The 20,976-nt window shown below is 42.0% G+C and overlaps 2 protein-coding genes across 4 annotated transcripts in view; one reads left to right on the forward strand and one right to left on the reverse strand.

Moving 5' to 3' along the window:
* Positions 1 to 4,659: 4,659 nt before the first annotated feature.
* map1lc3c (microtubule-associated protein 1 light chain 3 gamma) lies at positions 4,660 to 9,896 on the reverse strand. The gene is made up of 5 exons (XM_061680189.1): positions 8,755 to 9,896; positions 8,603 to 8,658; positions 7,458 to 7,564; positions 5,419 to 5,602; positions 4,660 to 4,740 (listed from the first exon to the last, which is right to left on the reverse strand). The coding sequence occupies exons 1-4, from the start codon at positions 8,897 to 8,899 to the stop codon at positions 5,437 to 5,439; spliced, it is 474 nt and encodes a 157-aa protein (XP_061536173.1). The 5' UTR covers positions 8,900 to 9,896; the 3' UTR covers positions 4,660 to 4,740; positions 5,419 to 5,436.
* The window catches only part of LOC133404368 (striatin-like), a 33,920-nt gene continuing 22,282 nt past the window's right edge, over positions 9,339 to 20,976 (forward strand). For all 3 annotated transcript variants that reach the window (XM_061680185.1, XM_061680186.1, XM_061680187.1), the window contains exons 1-5: positions 9,339 to 9,390; positions 9,502 to 9,850; positions 14,283 to 14,386; positions 17,118 to 17,191; positions 18,217 to 18,301. In XM_061680185.1, coding sequence (XP_061536169.1) covers positions 9,677 to 9,850; positions 14,283 to 14,386; positions 17,118 to 17,191; positions 18,217 to 18,301 — 437 coding nt within the window. In that variant the 5' untranslated portion in view covers positions 9,339 to 9,390; positions 9,502 to 9,676. The remainder of the gene's footprint in view (positions 9,391 to 9,501; positions 9,851 to 14,282; positions 14,387 to 17,117; positions 17,192 to 18,216; positions 18,302 to 20,976) is intronic.

Below are 20,976 nucleotides of genomic sequence, written 5' to 3' on the forward strand. Positions count from 1 at the left end.
TATGGAACATTCACTTAACTGGGTTGTAATATGAAGCGTATAGTCTAAAGTGCGCACATTTGTCATTAGGTCAACATGATATCTTTTCCACATGCTTTACACATATGCACTGTATATGTAAATGTATATGTATAATGCAAAAAACGATGTATTTACATTTCATCATGTTTTGTTATCAGTTTATTATTAGTGAAAAGAACAAATATTTAGTTCATTCCAAAATAATTAATTAATAATTATTAAAACAGATAATAATCTGTGGTTTTAATCCACCTTTTTCGAGGAAACATCTAAGGGTCCTGTTGATGCATTAATTTAATATTAAGAAAATTAAGTCAAATGTAATGAATTGTAATTAGTTATGTCCTTTTGAGAAAGGAATTGAAATATTTACACTACTATTACATTTGCAACAACACAACTTGTAGTTGTAACCAACGAGATTTCCAAAGTCATTTACCCAACACTGCTAATAAAATGGTCTTACACGGATCTTTTCTAGAGCCATCCATCCATCCATTTTCTTTACCGCTTTTCCTCACTCGGGTCACGGGCTGCCGGAGCCTATCCCAGCTATCTTCGGACGGGAGGCTGGATACATCCTGAACCGGTCACCAGCCAATCACAGGGCACATATAAACAAACAACCATTCGCCCTCACATTCACAACCACGGGCAATTTAGAGTCTTCAGTCAATCTACCACGCATGTTTTTGGGATGTGGGAGGAACCCGGAGTACCCGGAGAAAACCCATGCAGGCACGGGGAGAACATGCGGGGCCGGGACTGTGAACTGAGAACTGTGAGGCAGAAGTGCGAACCAGTCGGCCACCATGAAGACAACACTGTCTTTTCTGTAATTTGCATGTTGTTGCACGTCAATTCGTCAATTCGGTTGTACCCGGAGAAAACCCACCCAGGCACGAGGAGAACATGCAAACTCCACACGGGCGGGTCGGGCTTTGAACCCCGGTCCCCAAAACTGTGAGGCAGATGTGCTAACCAGTCGTCAACCATGCCGCTATATCAGAATGTCATCCAGCTAAACGAAGCAGAACTGGTTAATCATGTCGTGGAGAACGACATAAACGTGCCGGCGTAACAAAATTATTTACAACTGAAATATATTTTTTAAAATCTGTTTATAATGCCTCGTGAATAAGGATAATTCAGTTTCAGAAGCAAAAATGTTCTCCTCCATTTTATGCACTGTGTCAAAGACCGATTTGTGAACAACATACATTCAACATATAAGGATTCGCTCACCTGCCTTGATCTGAACTGACATCCCCTTCTTAATCAATAGGGTTTAATATGGCGCTGGTCCACCCTCTACCACTATAACAGCTTTAATTCTTCTGAAAAGGCTTTCCACAAGGTTGAGTGTGGGCAGGGAATTTTTGACCACTCTTCCAGAATTAAAGAATTAAAGCTGTTATTGTGGTCAAGGGTGGACTGACGTCATATTAAACCCTATTGATTTGCAACCCCAATTCCAATGAAGTTGGGACGTTGTGTTAAACATGAATAAAAACAGAATACAATGATTTGCAAATCATGTTCAACCTATATTGAATTGAATACACTACAAAGACAAGATATTTAATGTTCAAACTGATAAGCTTTATTGTTTTTAGCAAATAATCATGAACTTAGAATTTTATGGCTGCAACGCATTCCAAAAAAGCTGGGACAGGTGGCAAAAAAGACTGCGAAAGTTGAGGAATGCTCATCAAACACCTGTTTGGAACATCCCACAGGTGAACAGGCTAATTGGGAACAGTTGGGTGCCATGATTGAGTATAAAAGGAGCTTACCTGAATTGCTCAGTCATTCACAAGCAAAGATGGGGCGTAAAATACGACAAGGGAGACCCCAGACTGTTGAACAGCTGAAGCTGTATATCACGCAAGAATGGGAAAGAATTCCACCTACAACGCTTTAACAATTCGTGTCCTCAGTTCCCAAACGTTTATTGAATGTTGTTAAAAGAAAAGGTGATGTAACACAGTGGTAAACATGACCCTGTCCCAGCTTTTTTGGAACGTGTTGCAGCCATAAAATTCTTAGTTATTGATTATTTTCTAAAAACAATAAAGTTTATCAGTTTGAACATGAAATATCTTAAATAGAGGTGGAACATGATTTGCAAATCATTGTATTCTTTTTTTATTTATGTTTAACACAACGTCCCAACTTCATTGGAACCGGGGTTGTAGTTACATAATTGCATATTATATTACATCATAGCATATGATGGAAAAAAGGTTTATAACAGGCTAAAAACAGGTGCAGCGATCATGTACAGAAATAAACAATGCAACATATCGTTGCTGTCAGGCAGAAACCCTGTATGTCCAAATATGGTCAATTTCATATTTTTTCAAAAAACGATACTATTGGTCTGTCCCCACTTCGTCTGTTATTTTTAGGTAATATTAACCAGTTTAAAGTGTTGAAAATAGCTTGAGAAAAAAAAATATTTTTTTTAGACGTAAAAACAGTGAGGTTAAATACATTTGAGGAGGCTTGTTTTGTTGCAATTGATCAGTGTAATGCTTTGTTTCAGAAAGAAGCTGCATGAGGCAAGTGCGTGCAATTAAGATATGCCCGGGTCATCACTCATGGCTCTAAGACCTTTGAAAAAGAGTTTGGGAAGAGGCGTTTGCGTTTGACAATTAAAGGCTTTTTGTACAGTCAGGGGCTTAGCATGAACGCATACTTTGATGTGCACAACTGGTACAGTCGACGTGATTGCGACATCCTGCCACTTTAATCTATGACAGCATACTAAATTTGTGATTTTTTTTTAGCATATTAAATTAGTGGCGGCAGTGAAGATGGCTAACAGTGCCAGGGTTGGGGGGGGGCCTTTTTTTATTATTATTTTTGTTTAATCCATTGAGCTGGACGGGTGGGCGAGGTGCACACTGAGAGCTTGACACGTTAAAGAGTGACATCATCTCTTATCCAGTGTTTTCAATACCGGAATCTACGACAGCATACTCAATTTGTGATTTTTTTTTAGCATATTAAATTAGTGGCGGCACGGTGACCGACTGGTTAGGGTGTCTGCCTCACAGTTCTGGGGTTCAATCCCCAACCCCGCCTGTGTGCAGTTTGCATGTTCTCTCTGTGCCTGCGTGGGTTTTGGGATGTGGGAGAAAACCTGCAAACTCCACACAGGCGGGGCCGGGGATTGAACCCGGTTCCTCAGAACTGTGAGGCTGACGCTCTAACCAGTCCCCACCGTGCCGCAGTAAGTTAATTGACAACTCTAAATTGCCCATAGGTGTGACTGTGAGTGAAAATGTTTGTTTGTATGTATGTATGTGCCCTGCAATTGGCTGGCAACCAGTTCAGGGTGTACCCTGCCTCCTGCCCGATGATAGCTGCGATAGGCTCCAGCACGCCCGCGACCCTAGTGAGGAAAAGCGGCTCAGAAAATGAATGGATGGATGGATGGATATTAAATTAGTGATTAATAATGATTTTGGAGTGGTGTTGTATTGATGTTAGTTTGCAATGGGAGTATGAGGTATACATCAACTTGAACGAAGCAGTGTTTGGTAAAAGTAGTCATTTTGGAGGTGTGAGGATTCCACACGGCAGCAATGATATGCAACCAAATTTTGAATTAAGTTAACCTTGTAGGATTCTATTACAATTTCTATCCACTAACAGACATTCTGTAGTCTTGAATATTTTTTCACTTATTTTAGGGACCAAATGGCTTGTTTTAAGTGAAACAAGTCTGCCAATGGTACTAGCATGAATTGTCTTGTTGTAAATTTAGATACAAGTTAAAACGATCTTTAAAAAAGTACATTAAGGTTTTCACTAGGTAAGATTGTGCATTTTTGCAGTGATGTACAACCCAAATTCCAACGAAGTTGGGACGTTGTGTTAAACAAAAACAGAATACAATGATTTGCAAATCATGTTCAACCTATATTTAATTGAATACACTACAAAGATAAAGATATTTCATGTTCAAACTGATATTTTCACATAGCATGTTTCAGATACTATGTTTTAACTAGCACATTTCAAGTTGCATCTTTCTGGTAGCAATCAAGCGTTAAGCCTGAAGAATATTTTTTTCTGTTTTGATTTGTCAAATGGAACCCACTCAACCCTCCTCGCACCTCAGCATTTGAGTCTCGTGGTGATATCACATCACCGTACGCAAACAAGACAAAAAGCACACTTCCGGTTTGGCAAACCGAGACAGGAAATTACCTCTGTTGTCAACAGGGACTGTTTAGGTTTCATTTACGCTGGACTTCCTGGAGCTGCTTGCTGCGGTCTTAGCCTCTTCGCACGCTTGCCACAATCGGAGGAAGCGGCGTCCTGTCAGACCTCCGTGATATTTGCCTTGCAATTTGCTGCAGGAAAGCATCTTTGTTCTCGTTAGCCCTCTCCAAACCTCAGCGCTAGATGAAACGTGCTCCCTGAAACATGCGATCTAAAACGTGCTATTTTAAGCACGCTACCTTAAAAACAAAATGTCAAAACTAAAAGATAACTGGCACATACTATAACTAGTAGTTACATTTGATCTGTAATATTTCAAACGTTATTTTGTGCTACAGTGTCTCTCGTGTGGAGCCACGTGCTGCGCCAGGAGCAAGCAATAGAGAATTCGATGGCTTTGCCGCCAGGTGCAGGTCCGCTAGCAGCTAGTACCCGCTAGCAGGCTGACAGGTGTTGACAACGCAGACACTTCAAGGGAGTAAACTGTAAAACACAGTGCACCGAAATTCAGCATGTGGCCCACACTGAAAAACTGATCAAGTTTTCAGCAGACGACCAGAGCCTTGAACATTTATAATTTTGGAGATTCATTTTACATGTTTTTTAAAAATTCATTCAAATTTGACAGGCTTTTTGACAACACTTGTCTGTGGTGTGTCAAATTTAAGACTCCTCTTCACTTTGCATATGATTTACATTAAGAATTTTACCAGCAATCTATAACACACCTCTGGGTGAACCATGGCCAAAACATTTCTCGCTCAGTCAATTTTATGTTGCTGCCACACCAGGGAAAGGAGAAGAAAAAAAAAAAAAAATAAATGTTCAATATCACATAGGCCTCTAAATATAAATCGCAATGTTAAAAATACTTAACTGAGATTTAAGCTTATTTGATATAAATTTAGTATTTATAATTTAATATTTAAATTTACATTTAGAAGTATAACATTTGGAGTTAACCAATATTGCTGTGAATGTGCAGAAATTACTGAAATTTACAGTTTTTGTGTTTTTTTTTTTTTTTTTAAAACAAACGGACAAAATGTTGCCGTTATGATTGAGCCACTTTACAAAGAGCACCCCATAGTAGTAAAAGGTGGTGATGTATACATAAGATTTATTTATTAAAATACACAAAACATTTTTATATTTACATACAAATTTGGTATGTTTGTGCTAAAGCTGCCCAAACATCTCCTGAGAGGCGTAGGTCATGTAGAGGAAGCCATCGTCGTCCTGGTGGTCCCTGTAGACCTGAGCCATACTAAGAGTCATGCTGGCCAGACCACTGTTGTTCACTAGCAGGTAGAAGGCCTGGGAGGGCAGCAGCGCCATGCGGTTCCTGGGGGGGACATGGGGGTGGGGAGGGGCAATGGTCACCGTGGCGGCATGAGCGGACTAATTTTTGGGAGTCGTGTAGGACGCCATCTAAGCTAGGCCTCCATTGTGTAAACGAAGCAGCGACAACACTCACCAGCACAATGGGCACATGCCATTAATTAGTCTATGTCAATGGACCTATGTCTAGTTTGCTTACATTCAAGCGAAAGGCATGGCACGGCACACCCTGGACTGGTCGCCGGTCATTGTTGAGACACAGACAAGCATTGTTGCACGGTTGACATTATCGCAATTAGAGTATCACTTTCTGCTGCAAGTCATGAAGAAAAACGCTCATTCAGGGACGATTCTAGGATTAGGGGTTTAGGAGTGCCGAGCCAGGCAAGCAAAATTTCACTGTTTTGAACATCTTAAAGCAATTTCATCCCCATATTTCTGTTAAGTCAGAAAGGTTAAAGCTAAAAGTTTATTTAAATGTTGGGCCACAGAAAAAGAGTAAATGGATTGAAATAAAAATAAACGACCTTAATTTCTGGGGAGGACAACATTTTAATGCAGCAGCACCTCTACGTACATTAAGAGCAGGCTGTGCATTTTTTTCCCGTGGCGTAAAAAAAGCTCTCTATAGTGTTATCAGAAATGAATTTTTTTGGGGGTGGGGACTTTTTTTTAATGCACTGCACAATGTGAAAAGTTTATAGAACTGCAGTTATGAATACAATGTGATCTCTTTCTCCCTCCTTAAAGGAGTAATGTTAATGGGCTGGTTTTCTTTCCCGTGACATGTCTGGGCTCCGTACACCAACTTCTCTCATTCCAATTCCAACAGAGTGCGTTGCTGACTGAGCACCTGAAGCATTTCCTTGCTAGGAAAAACAGCCAACTCTTAAATCAGGACGGATAATGATAATACTGTGTTGAGTAGCTCAAGTTAAGAAATATGCTACATGTCCTGGTTTAAGCCAGGCATCTATACCATATCACTGGAAGGCAGCATATTTCTCTGCAGGTAGAGGCGGGAGGGATTGTGCGGAACAAGCCAAGAGGCAACAGGGGTGCTGTATTTTTGTGAAATTATTACACCACAACGAAGTGCTGTATGATTTTACACTTCTAGGTTGTTTAAAATCAGTTCAAGATCACTCCCATGATGGGTTTGATGGGTTTCATTTTAGGGGGGGGGGGGGTGAAGCACCCCCAAAAAAAGAATTGCCATTAATCTTTTTGTCCAATCAGATTTCAGCCTTTATATTGCCATGTCAATCTAATCTGTCCTTCACAATCAGTAGTGCTGGCCCGTGGAACGCAAACTAGATTAGCAACGGGACTGTTTTTTTTAACCAAACCACATTTCAAACCAGTTGACATCAGCGCTGTCCCGTCCTCCAATTGGTTGGTTGCGCAAGGCCAATTGGACGAGCAAAACATCTGCCATCATTTAACAACAACACATTTTATTTAAATGTTGGATTTTTGTCATGTTACTAGATTGTGAACTGCTCCAGATGTACGTGGCACAGTTGTGTGCTGTTCTATTGCATTTTTGTTTAGTATTGGTTTTTAGAGTCGCATTAACGTGATAGTGGCGCTATTAAAAGATGGATTAGGTCAGATAAATCTCCATGTACCAAATTAATATAACACAGCGGTCCTTGAAATATGAGTGACCCACCTTGGGAGTTTTGAGATACGCGCAGTCAGGCTGATTCCACCATTACATCATGATTCATAAACCTTATTTACATTCTATGTTATAACTATGATTTTAGAAAGTAGATGGAGTGAGATTTAAAAAAATAAAACATTTTGGGGGCCGGGCAGAACACAATTCAGATTTTGAATAATAATAATGTTACCTGATGATGGTGAGAAACTGGTTCATGGTGAGTTCGTGTGGAACAAGAAACTTGGTTTTGTCCAAAGGAGGAAGAAACTTTTCCCGCTCGTAGCGCTCGATGATCACCTGACAACAGGAAGTCACATCAACACCTGCACACCAGTCACTCAATCGGTTTGTATAGACTAGGGGTGTCCAAACTTTTTCCTCCAATGGCCACATTCAGAAAAATGGCTTGATGGAATTGAATTTATCAAGGCAAGGTTTTTGTGATGTAAAATAAAATGAAGAAATTATTTCAATATATTATCCACCATCTTACCCATAACTCAACTGGGGAAAAACAACAACTAATTGTTGGGACGTGAAAAGCTACTGAAGTAATATGGTAGCACAATGGAGTTTTATAGTTTAAGTTACATTACAGATAAATTGTAGATTTTTTTTTTAAAAGTAATTTTCATCCCAAAAACTTGGCCTTTGAACAGTAGTGTGTAGACTTTATAGCCACAGCGTTCTGTTAAAGGCAAATAAAAAACTAAAGTTGTAGGATTTTGGCATGGGTGGCCCACGGCCCAGTATCCCACTTTAGAATAGATCTGTCCCTGCACTAAGCAGCGTTCCAAATTCAGAAAAAAAAAGCCAAGCATTTTCACAAGCTGACCATTTTTAAAAGGCAGTTATTTGAGGATCATTAACACGATATGGTGGACGACTGGTTAGCAGTTCTGAGGACCCGGGTTAAAATCCGGCCTCGCCTGTGTGGAGCTTGCATGTTCTCACCATTCCTGCGTGGGTTTTCTCCAGATACTCCGGTTTCCTCCTACATCCCAAAAACATCCTTGGTAGGTTAATGGGTTAATTATCCCCATGTACTAGTAGTGGTGAGGGGTGTCGCACCCATAGGTGATGTGCATGTCACAACCCTCACTTTTTACGCAGCTACCCTCCCTTTTATGTGCGTGTTGTGAGCCATATTAAATCTCTTTAGTACATGCCACATCCAGCCCCCGGGCTAAAGTTTGGGCACCCCTTGTGTCGATAAATCACCCAGGCTATGCTAATCCACAAAGGTTGAATTTAACAAACCAGAAGAGTCCAGTTGCCTTGATTGAACCTTTTGCGAATTCACTCACTCACTCACTCACTCACTCACTCACTCACCGGGATCTTGTTGGGGAATTTGGAGCGGATGCCGGCCACTTCTTGCTTCCTGGTGGCTGCACACAAAATAACAAAACAAGAAGTTTAAAAAGAAACGACTCTTTTTCTTCAATTCGTCACTTTTTTTCCTTCCACTTTTCCGTTGCGCTTACCGAAGCTTTTCCTTTGCTTGAATGGTTTGCTGCGCAGCTGCTGGCTCCTCTCGAGCGGAGGCATGATGATGACGATGATGATGATGATGATGATCACGATGACGGAGTGCGTAAATACACTCCCGCGCACTCGGCTGCGGTGCATCAGCTGATTAGCACGTGGCGGCTGGGTCTCTCTCTCTCTCTCTCTCTCTCGCTCTCTCTCTCTGTCAGTGGTCCCCGGGGGCTGCGGGGCTTAGATTTGTATACGTTTTGTAAAATTTATATATAAAATAAATCCAGTATATCAGTGATATATGATACACAACACGTCACCACGCTCGTTAGCATAGCATACACAGGAAGTCGGTGTTCCCTTTTTCCGAGTTTGGTCACGTTAGGATGATGACTTAATTTGTTTATGTAACCGTTTGATCGTGTGTTGAAGTGTTGCTCTCCTCTTTAGCAACGGGACAGTTGTTTCAACCAATCACATTGCAAATTCGTCCTCTCGGGGCCAGCGTGCGAACCCTCGATGGTGTCAGCATTTTGCTGTCCTCTGATTGGTTGTTCATAGCAAAACAAAAACGCACACATTAATACAGTCCATACTCGGCATCTCTGATTTAAGAGAAGTTTACCACTTAGGAATACGTGGTAATTAAATGACTTTTAATGTGTTTGTTGTTGTTGTTGTTGTTGTTTAATGTCGCCGTTTGCTCGTGTGTTACTTTGAAAATCCTGACCGGTAGTGTTGCTGTCGCCTAGTTTCCGTTAGCTGACGTCTTCCGTCGTTCGGAACCGGACCGACCGTCGCTGCTGTCAGTGGACGGCAGCTCCCTCCCTCCCCCATGGACGCCACTCTCCTCTCCCCGCTGGAGCGAACCAGGAGCCCCGGCGGCCGCCGCCAGCCTTAGCCGAGCTGCGAGGCATCTCTCCGGCCATGGACGAGCAGGCGGGCCCCGCGGTGCTCCTCGGCTGCTTGTCCGGCGGGGGCGACGGAGAGGCGGCCCGGGCTCAGTACAGCATCCCGGGAATCCTGCACTTCCTCCAGCACGAGTGGACCCGATACGAGGTGGACCGTGCCCAGTGGGACTTGGAGCGGTCCGAACTGCAGGTACTGTTTTCGCTCCACGGACGCTCACTTGCTGAGCACCGTTCACACTCGGCGCTGTTTGCGTCGTCTTGGCGCCAATTGTGACGCACGTCATTTGTGAAACGTGACATTAAATGTGATCAAACAAGCTGCTATGTCGCTCACTGCGACGCCGAAGTAAGAAGAACACACACGACGATCCACTAATTTCGTTCCGGCTTCTCGCTGACATGGATGTGCTCACTTCATTCAAATGCGTTCGTAAATGGCGAACATTCCAAGGCGAGTTTGTTTGTTTGTTGTTGCTCGCTAACCTGCTTGAAGAATCAATTTAGTGCACATAACACGAAACGACACAACGTCAGTGAACGCAACTGTGTGTGTGTGTCAAGCAGATACAATAACACACACACACACGATTAGTATAAACTTGCTGTGTTGCCTTGACTTACGAGTTTATTTCAATGCCCTGGTATGTGGGCAAGGAGAGCTATTTGGCATGGATGTCTGCTCATTACACAAGAAAATGTATTTATGCTTGAATGTGATTGCATTCCATTAAATTACCCCCAATTTCCAGTTAATTCCCATTAATCCCCATAATTCCCATAGAAAATTTCCAATTTGGAATCTTTCTAAAAACCCACACCTTAAATTCCTATGCAAATTTATGGGAAACTTTCTGGAAGTTTCCCATCCCTTTGAAACCTGCATGTTACATAAGAGACAGTCATCAGCTGAACGGCTGACGCATGGCTGACTTTTGATTTCCCATGAGCCTCTGCGCTTCTCCCTGTAGACTCAACCAATCAGACTGTGTGTCACTTCCTCTGTGGTGCTGACGTCCTTCTGCACCTTTCTGATTATCCTGGGCTGTGTTCAAAATCATCCCGGATCACATATATAGCTAGTTGGCCAGTTTGTAGTGCTGTTGTGCCTTCACCCATGAACAGTTGTAACTTGAGCTGGACGATATGGACAAAATTGTATATATATCTATATATACCTATGTTGGTAATTTTATGCTAACAAAATACTGTACATCCTGATATAATATGTTCCTTAAAATGACATGAAATGAATACCAATTTTCTGTGATCTTTTCTTCATTTAGCTAAATAATTTATCTGATCAATAATTTATCTTATCATTCGATCAATTGATGGAATAATCGATTCTAAAAATATTCGATTGCAGCAGCCCTGTCACATGTATACAGTTAATAGAGGAATAAGACGCTGTTTATCAGAGTTGTGTTTAAAGTAACAGTTAGTTTGAATATGTGATTATTCAGTACACTACGAAATGCAGTTTTTGCAGACAAGTCAAATAAAAAGATCATTTTGAGAGTGGGGAAAAAGTAGTTGTTCTTATGCACAAAACGTGCCGAAAATATACTGAACCGAGGTACAGCGGGTACCATGGCTTACCTGTATAGTCCCACTCCTAGTTGGATTGTTTAGTGAGTGTAGACTATTCCCTATATGCTATAGCTCTCAATGTATCCCACAATGCAACTTGAAAAGTAGTGACCAACGATGATCACAAGAAAAGCAATATATCCCTTGATGCATTGCGCCGATTAGGCTTTACACGATCAGGATTTTTGGGGCCAATCACCGATCAGCGAGTTTAAGAAAACGATAACCGATCACTGATCCGATCACAAGATGGAGGAATGTCTATTTAAATGACCTGTTCATTTGCTGTATATACTTGTGTACTTAATTGCTCAAAAAAATATATTTACAATAAATCATTTATCTTTGTTCCTCTATTGATGCCAGTGAGGCATAGTGACAGACAGAACTAATGAACGGTCTTCTATTAGATGGCAGGAAGTAAATGCAGTAAATATTGTATAAATAATGGGTGCTAACTTACTGTAATTAAATTATTTTAGTTTTAATTAAATTACTTCACCCACACCGAAACTTTAGACCATGATTCGACAGGCGGCATGTTTACGTCAAAACTTTGTGCTACCACTAGCTTGCTAGGCTAAATAACATTTTATTGCCTGCTTGTGAGCCGTATCGTATTACAAGTATGTGAACATACATCAAGCGAGCCTTAAACAAACGTTCTCTCCGGTCCTGAGCACTGGTGACCACCAACACACGTTTCTCCCCATTTTGTCCTCATAATATAGTCGGCGCGATCCACTCTTGTTGTCGTCGCCACGGTAACGAGTGTTTCCGGTCGCATTTGAGTTGACAAGATAAAGCCCAATGGTCGTATAAAACGGGATGCAGTGGGCTAAAAATAAACAAGCTTTTGGATTCAAATATACTGTGCACGCGGCGACGTGCACTTAATGTCTTTTGCTGAGCCGATCAATGACATCATTGATCGGATCGGCGAATTATGACATTAAAGCCGATCAGCATAAAATGCTAAGTATCGGCCGATACCGATCAGCCTGATAAGATCGGTGTAAAGTTTAGCGTCGATACAGAAAAAAAAAAAAATTCTTTGTTTCCGGGGTATTGTTTTATTTTATTTATTGAATTTTTGTCTTGTGTAAGTTGCAGCTTGGGGAAATATATATATTTTCTGTTCTATATCAGTTCTTAGGACCCGAGTTCAAAGCCGGCCTCACGTATATGTGGAGTTTGCATGTTCTCCCCGTGCCTGCGTGGGTTTTCTCCGGATACTCCGGTTTCCTACCACATCTCAAAAACATGCATGGTAGGTTAATTGAAGACTCTAAATTGCCCAGAGGTGTGAATGTCAGTGCAAATGGTTGTTTGTTTATATGTGCCCAGCGATTGGCTAGTGACGAGTTCGGGGTGTACCCCGCCTCTCGCCCAGAGTCAGCTGGGATACGCTCCAGCACCCCCGTGACTCTAATGAGGAAAAGTAGTATGGAAAATGAATATGAATGCCATGGCAACCATCATCAGCGTACACTAGTTAGCCCTCATCTCTCCTCTGATGATCATTTTGTCATTTCCACTTGAATGTGAGCCACACACTGCTTGTCACATGTCTTTTTGGTCCAGAGTTGTATCATGGGATGTGTGGTTCGCAAGCCACAAGTGTTTCCATTATTTTTCCATTTTAAAAAAATGTATGTTATTGAGAAGCTTCAAAAGTGGAACTGTCAATCAAACTCGCAGCTGCTCCCAGAATAAACATGGTGCCAGAAATTAGGTCATCGTCTTTGCTATTGCTGTCAACACAAAGGTTTATAATTGCCTGTAGATGCCATCAGATGGCAATAAAGCACTTTTTTCTTTTTGCTTGTTACTCTTCAACTCAATTCAACATAGCTCATTGACACTAAGATGCCTCTAGATGGTGGCAATGCACTATTTTTGTCTAAATTATACTCCTCAACCCACTTCAACATAGATCCCTGGGACCAACATGCCATGAGACTGCGCAAAGCACTGTTTTTGTCAGAATGAAACTCCTTCACTCACCTTGACTTAGTTTCTTGGGACCAAGATGATACAAGATGGCAGCCAAGCACTCTCTTTTTTTTTTTTTTTTCTTCTAAGTGAAACGTCTCAACTCACTTAAACGTAGTTTATTGACACCGATATGCCAGGGGATGGCGACAGTGCACTATTTTTGTCTAAATGGAACTCCTTAACTCACTGCAACATAGTTTCTTGGCCCCAAAGATACCCTGAGATACAAGTGACCCGACTTACGGGTTTTTCGATATACGAACCGTCATTCTGACAATTGTTTTGCTTTGACTTGTGAATGCAAATTTGAGATACAAGCGCTTTATGGTGGTAGTGTGTTGACTCAGCTCACTTCACAATAAGGAGCAGCTTGGCAAATCGTTAACAATTCTTCCAAAAAGAGGCTTCAAGCTGTTCTTTTTGCCACTAAGAGTTGAAGTTTACTATTAAACTAAACATAAAACAAAGAGAGTTACATGTTCTGTATTTTAAAAAAGCACACTTTAGTACGCTCACTTAATGGTAACACATAGGTAACCCCTTAAGCAACAAATATTTGAACACAATGCAGCAACACATTTTGACCTTCAGTATAATAGTACTCGCATTCATACCTGCATATGCTTTGTCTTCTGCGAGGAGCTGAGACATATACACTGTACAGACGTCCACATACAGTATATCCGTCCATCTTTGTTATACTGCTCCAAGGTGGCAAAGGTGGACCACAGCAGAATGGCTATTCAATTGATGCAAATAAAAAAAATATTTTTTATTCTATTTAATTATGTCATTACTGTATCTTTGCATAAATTACAATATTAGAGAGTGCTATTTTTCCTCATTTAAAAAAACATTGCAATTTTTGGGGGTTGCTCTTTTTGGGATTCTGGAACTGATTAATGGCATTTACATTCATTTCAATGGGGAAAGATGATTTAGGTTCACAGAGCTATGTGTAAGGGAGGCAGATGGGGAATGTTGCATGATGGGAAGTGTGGGTCATGTGATGCATGCTTTCTGTGTGTCGTCAGGCTCAAATCGCCTTCCTGCAGGGAGAGCGGCGAGGTCATGACAACCTCAAGAAAGACCTGGTTAGACGCATCAAGATGCTGGAGTACGCACTCAAACAGGAGAGGTCAGCCCACCCAGCCGCACGCACACACACGCACGCAAATTTTTTTTTACTGAGAAGTCTAGAAATTAGGGTCTGGAAAAAGTATGAAATTTTGAAATCTCAAACGTGAAGGAACCCTGGATATGAATTACAAGCAAAGCATTTGACTGTTTTACAATACTTTGTTGTTTAGTATTTCAGAATCAGAATCATCTTTATTTGCCAAGTATACCAAAAACACAAGGAATCTGTGTCCGGTAGTTGGAGCCGCTTTAGTACGACAACAGACACTGAGCAGTAAGATGTTACCAGTAATGTGATAATGCCGATATAATTGTTTTGTTTTTTTTTGACAATGGTGCAAATGATGCCAAGTCCTCTAGCAATTTAGAGCAGTTTGAAATGAGTAATAGAAGAATAGTCTGATGTAGTGACCATTGTGCAAATGGCGCAGAAGCTTCAAGAAATTAAGCAGTTTAATGTGACTTGTAGTGCGATAATCTGAAACAATGTCAATTGTTTAAATGTTACTTCTCAAGCACACGAGTGGCCAGTATTGGTCAACAACGGATATGTAAATAGTGCACAAATAATGTATAATTGGCCCAACAGAGCTGTGACTACAATCTCAAGACAAAGTTGGCAGCATGTTACAACCGAATTGTAAGTTAACTGTTTAAGAAGTTAATGGCAAGAGGGAAGAAGCCGTTGGAATGTCTGCTTATTTTATTTTGCATTGTTCGGTATCGCCTACCTGAGGGAAGGAGCTGGAAGCGCTGGTGACCAGGATGTGGAGGGTCCAAGAGGATTTTGCATGCGCTTGTCTTAGTTCTGGCAGCGTGCAAGTCCTCAAGGGTAGATAGGGGGGTACTGACAATTTTTTCAGCAGTTTTGATTGCCCGTTGCAGTCGGAGTTTGTCCTTTTTTGTGGCAGCACCAAACCAGACTGTGATGGATGAACACAGGACTGATTCGATGACTGCTGTGTAGAACTGCCTCAACAGCTGCCATGGCAGACTGTGCTTCCTCAGAAGCCGCAGGAAGTACATCCTCTGCTGGGCATTTTTGAGGACGGAGTTGATGTTGATCGCCCACTTCAGGTCCTGAGAGACTGTAATTCCCAGGAACTTGAAGGTCTCAAAGGTTGACACAAGGCAGTTGAACAGTGTGAGGGGCAGCTGTGGCGAAGGATGTTTCCTGAAGTCCACGATCATCTGTACAGTCTTGAGCGTGTTCAGCTCCAGGTTGTGTCGGCCGCACCAAAGCTCCAGCCGCTCCACTTCCTGTCAATACGCATACATGCCACCGTCTTTGATGAGGCCGATGTATGTGGTGTCGTCTGTAAACTTCAGGAGTTTGACAGCCGGTGTGTTGAGGTGCAGTCGTTCTTGTAGAGAGAGAAGAGCAGCGGAGAGAGGACAAATCCTTGGGGCGCCCCGGTGCTGGTGGTGTGTGTGGATGAGGTGGTGTCCCCCAGCCTCACCTGCTGTGTCCTGCCCGTCAGGAAGCTGTAAATCCACTGGCAGATGGCAGGCGAGACGCTGAGCTGGAGAAGCTTGGAGGAGAGGAGTTCGGGGATGATGGTGTTGAACGCAGAGCTGAAGTCCACGAACAGGATCCTCGCCTAGGTCCCCGCGCCGTCGAGGTGTTCTAGGATGAAGTACAGTCCCATGTTGACTGCGTCATCCAGCTTTACAGCAGAGAGGAAAATCGGCCAATTTATTTGCCCATTTTTGCAGATTTTATTTATTTTTATGTTTGTTTGAATGTCATGATCCTTGTCTCAATTTGTAAAGGCTTAATGTGTATAAAAAAATAAATAATAATTCTGCCGTGCCTGTGTGGGTTTTCTCCGGGTACTGCGGTTTCCACCCACATCCCAAAAAGTGGGACAAAAATCTGCTGATCCCCCCCGATTGAAAAGGGCTACCGTACTATCGCCCGATTAGTCATCTTGGCCCTAATAGAGATGTCCGTTCAATTTTGTTTCCATCGGTCAAACTGGTGTCAGGAGCTGATTTTAAGAATTTGCGTCAATAACTAGATAGAACCTAAAATAGTCGCTTCAAACCAAAATGGCCACTTTCCTGTACAATTTGGGGCAAGGGTCCTTGAGACTTTGTGGTGCATGATGATTGAAATGTCCACCCAATTTTGTTTTGTCTGTCAAAACTGGTGTTGGGAGTTCACACTGGCCAACAACACATTTATTGTCTAAGATTGTTTTGCTGATTTAGGACAATGTTGATATGCTGAATCCAAATATCACATTGGTTTTGCTCAATCAGGTCAACATTTTGAACTTAGGCCACATGTTTTTGTTTATATGAACAGATATGTTTGCTTCAGAGGTTCAAATAAACAGAGGTTCATGCCCAGAATTTTGAACAATGAGGGTGTAACATTCAATGTACAGGTGCTTGCTTTTATCAATGTCTACTATTCAATTTACAGAAAGCAAAGTTTGTAACATTTGATAAATAAACTTCTCAACTTGGCATAAAAACCTGACCTGAACAAGAGAAACTGATACCATTTTCATATTCAGTGATGCAAAAATGTCCCAAATCAGTTGAAAAAACATAGATAACATATTAAAAAAAACTAACCCATTGTTATTATTTTTTGGGCTTTCTGAAAATCCTCATAACGGTCATCTAACTTTGACACTTTGCTCCACACTGGATATCATAGACAAAAAAAGCTCAGAAATTTTGCGTGTGTGTGTGTGTGTATGTGTGCGTGCGTGTAGATCCAAACATCACAAACTGAAGTACGGCACAGAGTTGATCCAAGGAGACGTCAGAGCACCCAGTTACGATTCAGGTGATGCGCACACACTCAGACACTGAAAAAGCCATTCACACAGACACATGGACACAGACACTTACACAAAGTCACACACACATGCACACACAGACACATTCTTATAGATGGGGACAAGCACACACACACACACACACAGACACACACGTTCGCATAAACAGATGGACACACATGCATATGTGTGCGTGTGTCTGTGTGTATAATTCTAGCACCCCCGCTACCCTATTGAGAATAAGCGGTGTGCGAAATGAATGAATGAATGAACCATAACTTGACGATATCCTATAAAAAGAAACTGTGTCACCCTTTACTTGCTTCCCAGGACATTTATTGATAGACACAGCATTTCAAAACAACAGCTCTTGTTAATTTTTTAGAGTGCTTCTTAAATCTTCTACAAAACATAGCACAAAAATGTTGTACGGCAATATTTAACAGTGAATTATTTCAAGTTTTGTCCAGGCTCTTTACAGGAGAATATACCAAATCAGGCTTGCACAATAGTATTTTAGTTAAGGTTTTGTTAAATAAGTGTAAACAAACCTCCAAAAATTAAGATGATATGAAAATGTAACCCTACTTTGTGGCCTTTGGCATTTTCCTGTTGGCCAACAACAAACTATAGGCTACATGCGTTCCAATTGTTAAGCTGCTAAACTCCTGAAAAGGTTGCTCGGCCCACTAGTTAGAAAGCGAGAGTTTTATTTGCATCCCACTGAGTCGCGTGACTGAATCATGTCCGCTGATTCCGCAAATGAGGACTTTATGCACGTCCTTATTTCTCTCTTTCTCCTATGCACCCCTTTGGTTGTTTTCTTTTTGAGACACGATAATGTAAAATTGCACATTGTTAAAGCAGTGTTCACGATTATATCGAAGGCGATATATATTGCCCACCCCTTCACTCGAGCATGTGCTGTGTGGACACATCTGGACCAACAAGGAGGAAGAGGAAAAGGAGGTCATCTTCATCATCCCAAAAATGAAAATTTGGGGGCGCGTATGTGTGTGTTTTTGTGTGTCAGATGAGGCCAACGAGGTGGACACACACACTCCGCTAAACAGCAGCCATCAGCTGAGCTGGAAGCAAGGACGACAGCTTCTTACACAGTCAGTGTACATACACACACACACACACATGAACACACACCATGCTCTGCCACATGTAATTATACAGGAATGCACACACATGAACACAAGTGCAAACACACACACACACAACCATACACAAACAAACAAACAAATATACACATACAATAAATACTCACACAAATAAACACAACACAAAAACATACATGCACACACAAGCAACCACACGTTAACAACCACACAAACATATATATGTATATAGATGGATACAATAAACCAATAAACATGCAAATAAATGCAGCACACATTAAATACAACCCCAATTGAAGTTGAAGTTGGGACGTTGTGTTAAAACATAAATAAAAACAGAATACAATGATTTGTTAATCATGTTCAAGCTATATTTAATTGAATACACAACAAAGACAAGATATTTAATGTTCAAATTGATAAACTTGTTGGGACAGGTGGCAAAAAAGACTGAGAAAGTTGAGGAATGCTCATCAAACACCTGTTTGGAACATCCCACAGGTGAACCGGCTAATTGGGAACAGGTGGGTGCCATGATTGGGTATAAAAGGAGCTTCCCTGAATTCCTCAGTCATTCACAAGCAAATATGGGGCGAGGTTTACCTCTTTGTGAACAAGTGCATGAGAAAATCGCCAAACTGTTTCAGCACAATGTTCCTCAATGTACAATTGCAAGGGATTTAGGGATATCATCATCTACGGTCCATAATATCATCAAAAGGTTCAGAGAATCTGGAGAAATCACTGCACGTAAGCGGCAAGGCCGAATGCAGCCCTATGGGGGGCACAAGCCAGTGCAAACTGTAGGCCGGTCCCAAGCCCGGATAAGTGCAGAGGGTTGCGTCAGGAAGGGCATCCGGCTTAAAACTTTGCCAAACAAATACGAGCGTTCATCCAAAGAATTCCATACCGGATCGGTTGTGGCCCAGGTTAACAACGTCCGCCACCGGCGCCGTCAACCTTCAGGGTGCCGGTGGAAATTCAGCTACTGTGGGTCGAAGTCGAAGAAGAAAAAGGTGGCAAAGCTGGTTCTTCGGCAGAAAGAGAAGAGGAAAGCACAGAGCCTATAACTGAATGGGGGGACATTGAATGTCGGGACTATGACAGGAAAATCTCCGGAGTTGGTTGACATGATGATTAGGAGAAAGTTTGATGTATTGTGTGTGCAGGAGACCAGGTGGAAAGGCAGTAAGGCTAGAAGTTTAGGGGCAGGGTTTAAATTATTTTACCATGGTGTAGATGGGAAGAGAAAGGGAGTAGGGGTTATTTTAAAGGAAGCATTAGTAAATGTCTAGGAAGTGAAAAGAGTATCAGATCGAGTGGTGAGGCTGAAACTTGAAATTGACGGTGTTATGTATAATGTGATTAGTGCCTATGCCCCACAGGTAGGATGTGACCTAGAGGTGAAAGAGAAATTCTGGCAGGAGCTAGACGAAGTAGTTCTGAGCATCCCAGACACAGAGAGAGTCCTGATTGGTACAGATTGTAATGGACATGTTGGTGAAGGAAATAGGGGTGATGTAGAAGTAATGGGTAAGTACGGCATCCAGGAAAGGAACTTGGTAGACTTTGCAAAAAGGATCCAAATGGCTGTAGTGAACACTTTTTTTCCCAGAGGAGGCAGGAGCATAGGGTGACCTACAAAAGCAGAGGTAGAAGCACGCAGCTGGATTACAGTTTGCGCAGACGATGTAATCTGAAGGAGGTTACCGACTGTAAGGTAGTGGTAGGGGAGAGCGTGGCGAGACAGCATAGGATGGTGGTGTGTAAAATGACTCTGGTGGTGGGGAGGAAGATTAGGAAGACAAAGGTAGAGCAGAGAACCATGTGGTGGAAGCTGAGACAAGGCGAGTGTTGTGCATCTTTTCGGGAAGAGGTGAGACAGGCTCTCGGTGGACAGGAGGAGCTTCCAGAAGACTGGACCACTGCAGCCAAGGTGATCAGAGAGGCAGGCAGGAGAGTACTTGGTGTATCTTCTGGCAGGAAAGGAGAGAAGGAGACCTGGTGGTGGAACCTCACAGTTCAGGAAATCATACAAAGAAAAAGGTTAGCTAAGAAGAAGTGGGACACTGAGAGGAGAGGCGAAAGGAATACATTGAGATCCGATATAGGGCCAAGGTAGAGGTGGCAAAGGCCAAACAAGAGGTGTATGTATGCCAGGTTGGACACTAAAGAAGGAGAAAAGGATCTATACAGGTTGGCCAGACAGAAGGATAGAGATGGGAAGGATGTGCAGCAGGTTAGGGTGATTAAGGATAGAGGTGGAAATATGTTGACTGGTGCCAGTAGTGTGCTAGATAGATGGAAAGAATACTTCGAGGAGTTGATGAATGAGGAAAATGAGAGAGAAGGGAGAGTAGAAGAGGCAAGTGTGGTGGACCAGGAAGTGGCAATGATTGGTAGGGGGGAAGTTAGAAAAACATTAAAAAGGATGAAAAATGGAAAGGCAGTTGGTGCTGATGACATTCCTGTGGAGTATGGAAGTATCTAGGAGAGGTGGCTGTGGAGTTTTTGACCAGCTTGTTCAATTCTAGCAGGTGAGAAGATGCCTGAGGAATGGAGGAAAAGTGTGCTGGTGCCCATTTTTAACAACAAAGGTGATGTGCAGAGCTGTGGGAACTATAGAGGAATAAAGTTGATGAGCCACACAATGAAGTTATGGGAAA

This window comes from Phycodurus eques, chromosome 6 (assembly GCF_024500275.1).
Source record: "Phycodurus eques isolate BA_2022a chromosome 6, UOR_Pequ_1.1, whole genome shotgun sequence".
Classification (NCBI taxonomy): domain Eukaryota; kingdom Metazoa; phylum Chordata; class Actinopteri; order Syngnathiformes; family Syngnathidae; genus Phycodurus; species Phycodurus eques.

Coding starts and splice junctions, on each gene's coding strand:
- map1lc3c (XM_061680189.1), bottom strand. CDS start 8,899: ATGCACCGCAGCCGAGTGCGCGGGAGTGTATTTACGCACTCCGTCATC. Junction 7,565..8,602: donor AATTCCCCAACAAGATCCCG/GTGAGTGAGTGA, acceptor TCCTGTTGTCAG/GTGATCATCGAGCGCTACGA. Junction 5,603..7,457: donor CAGTTTCTCACCATCATCAG/GTAACATTATTA, acceptor TGTCCCCCCCAG/GAACCGCATGGCGCTGCTGC.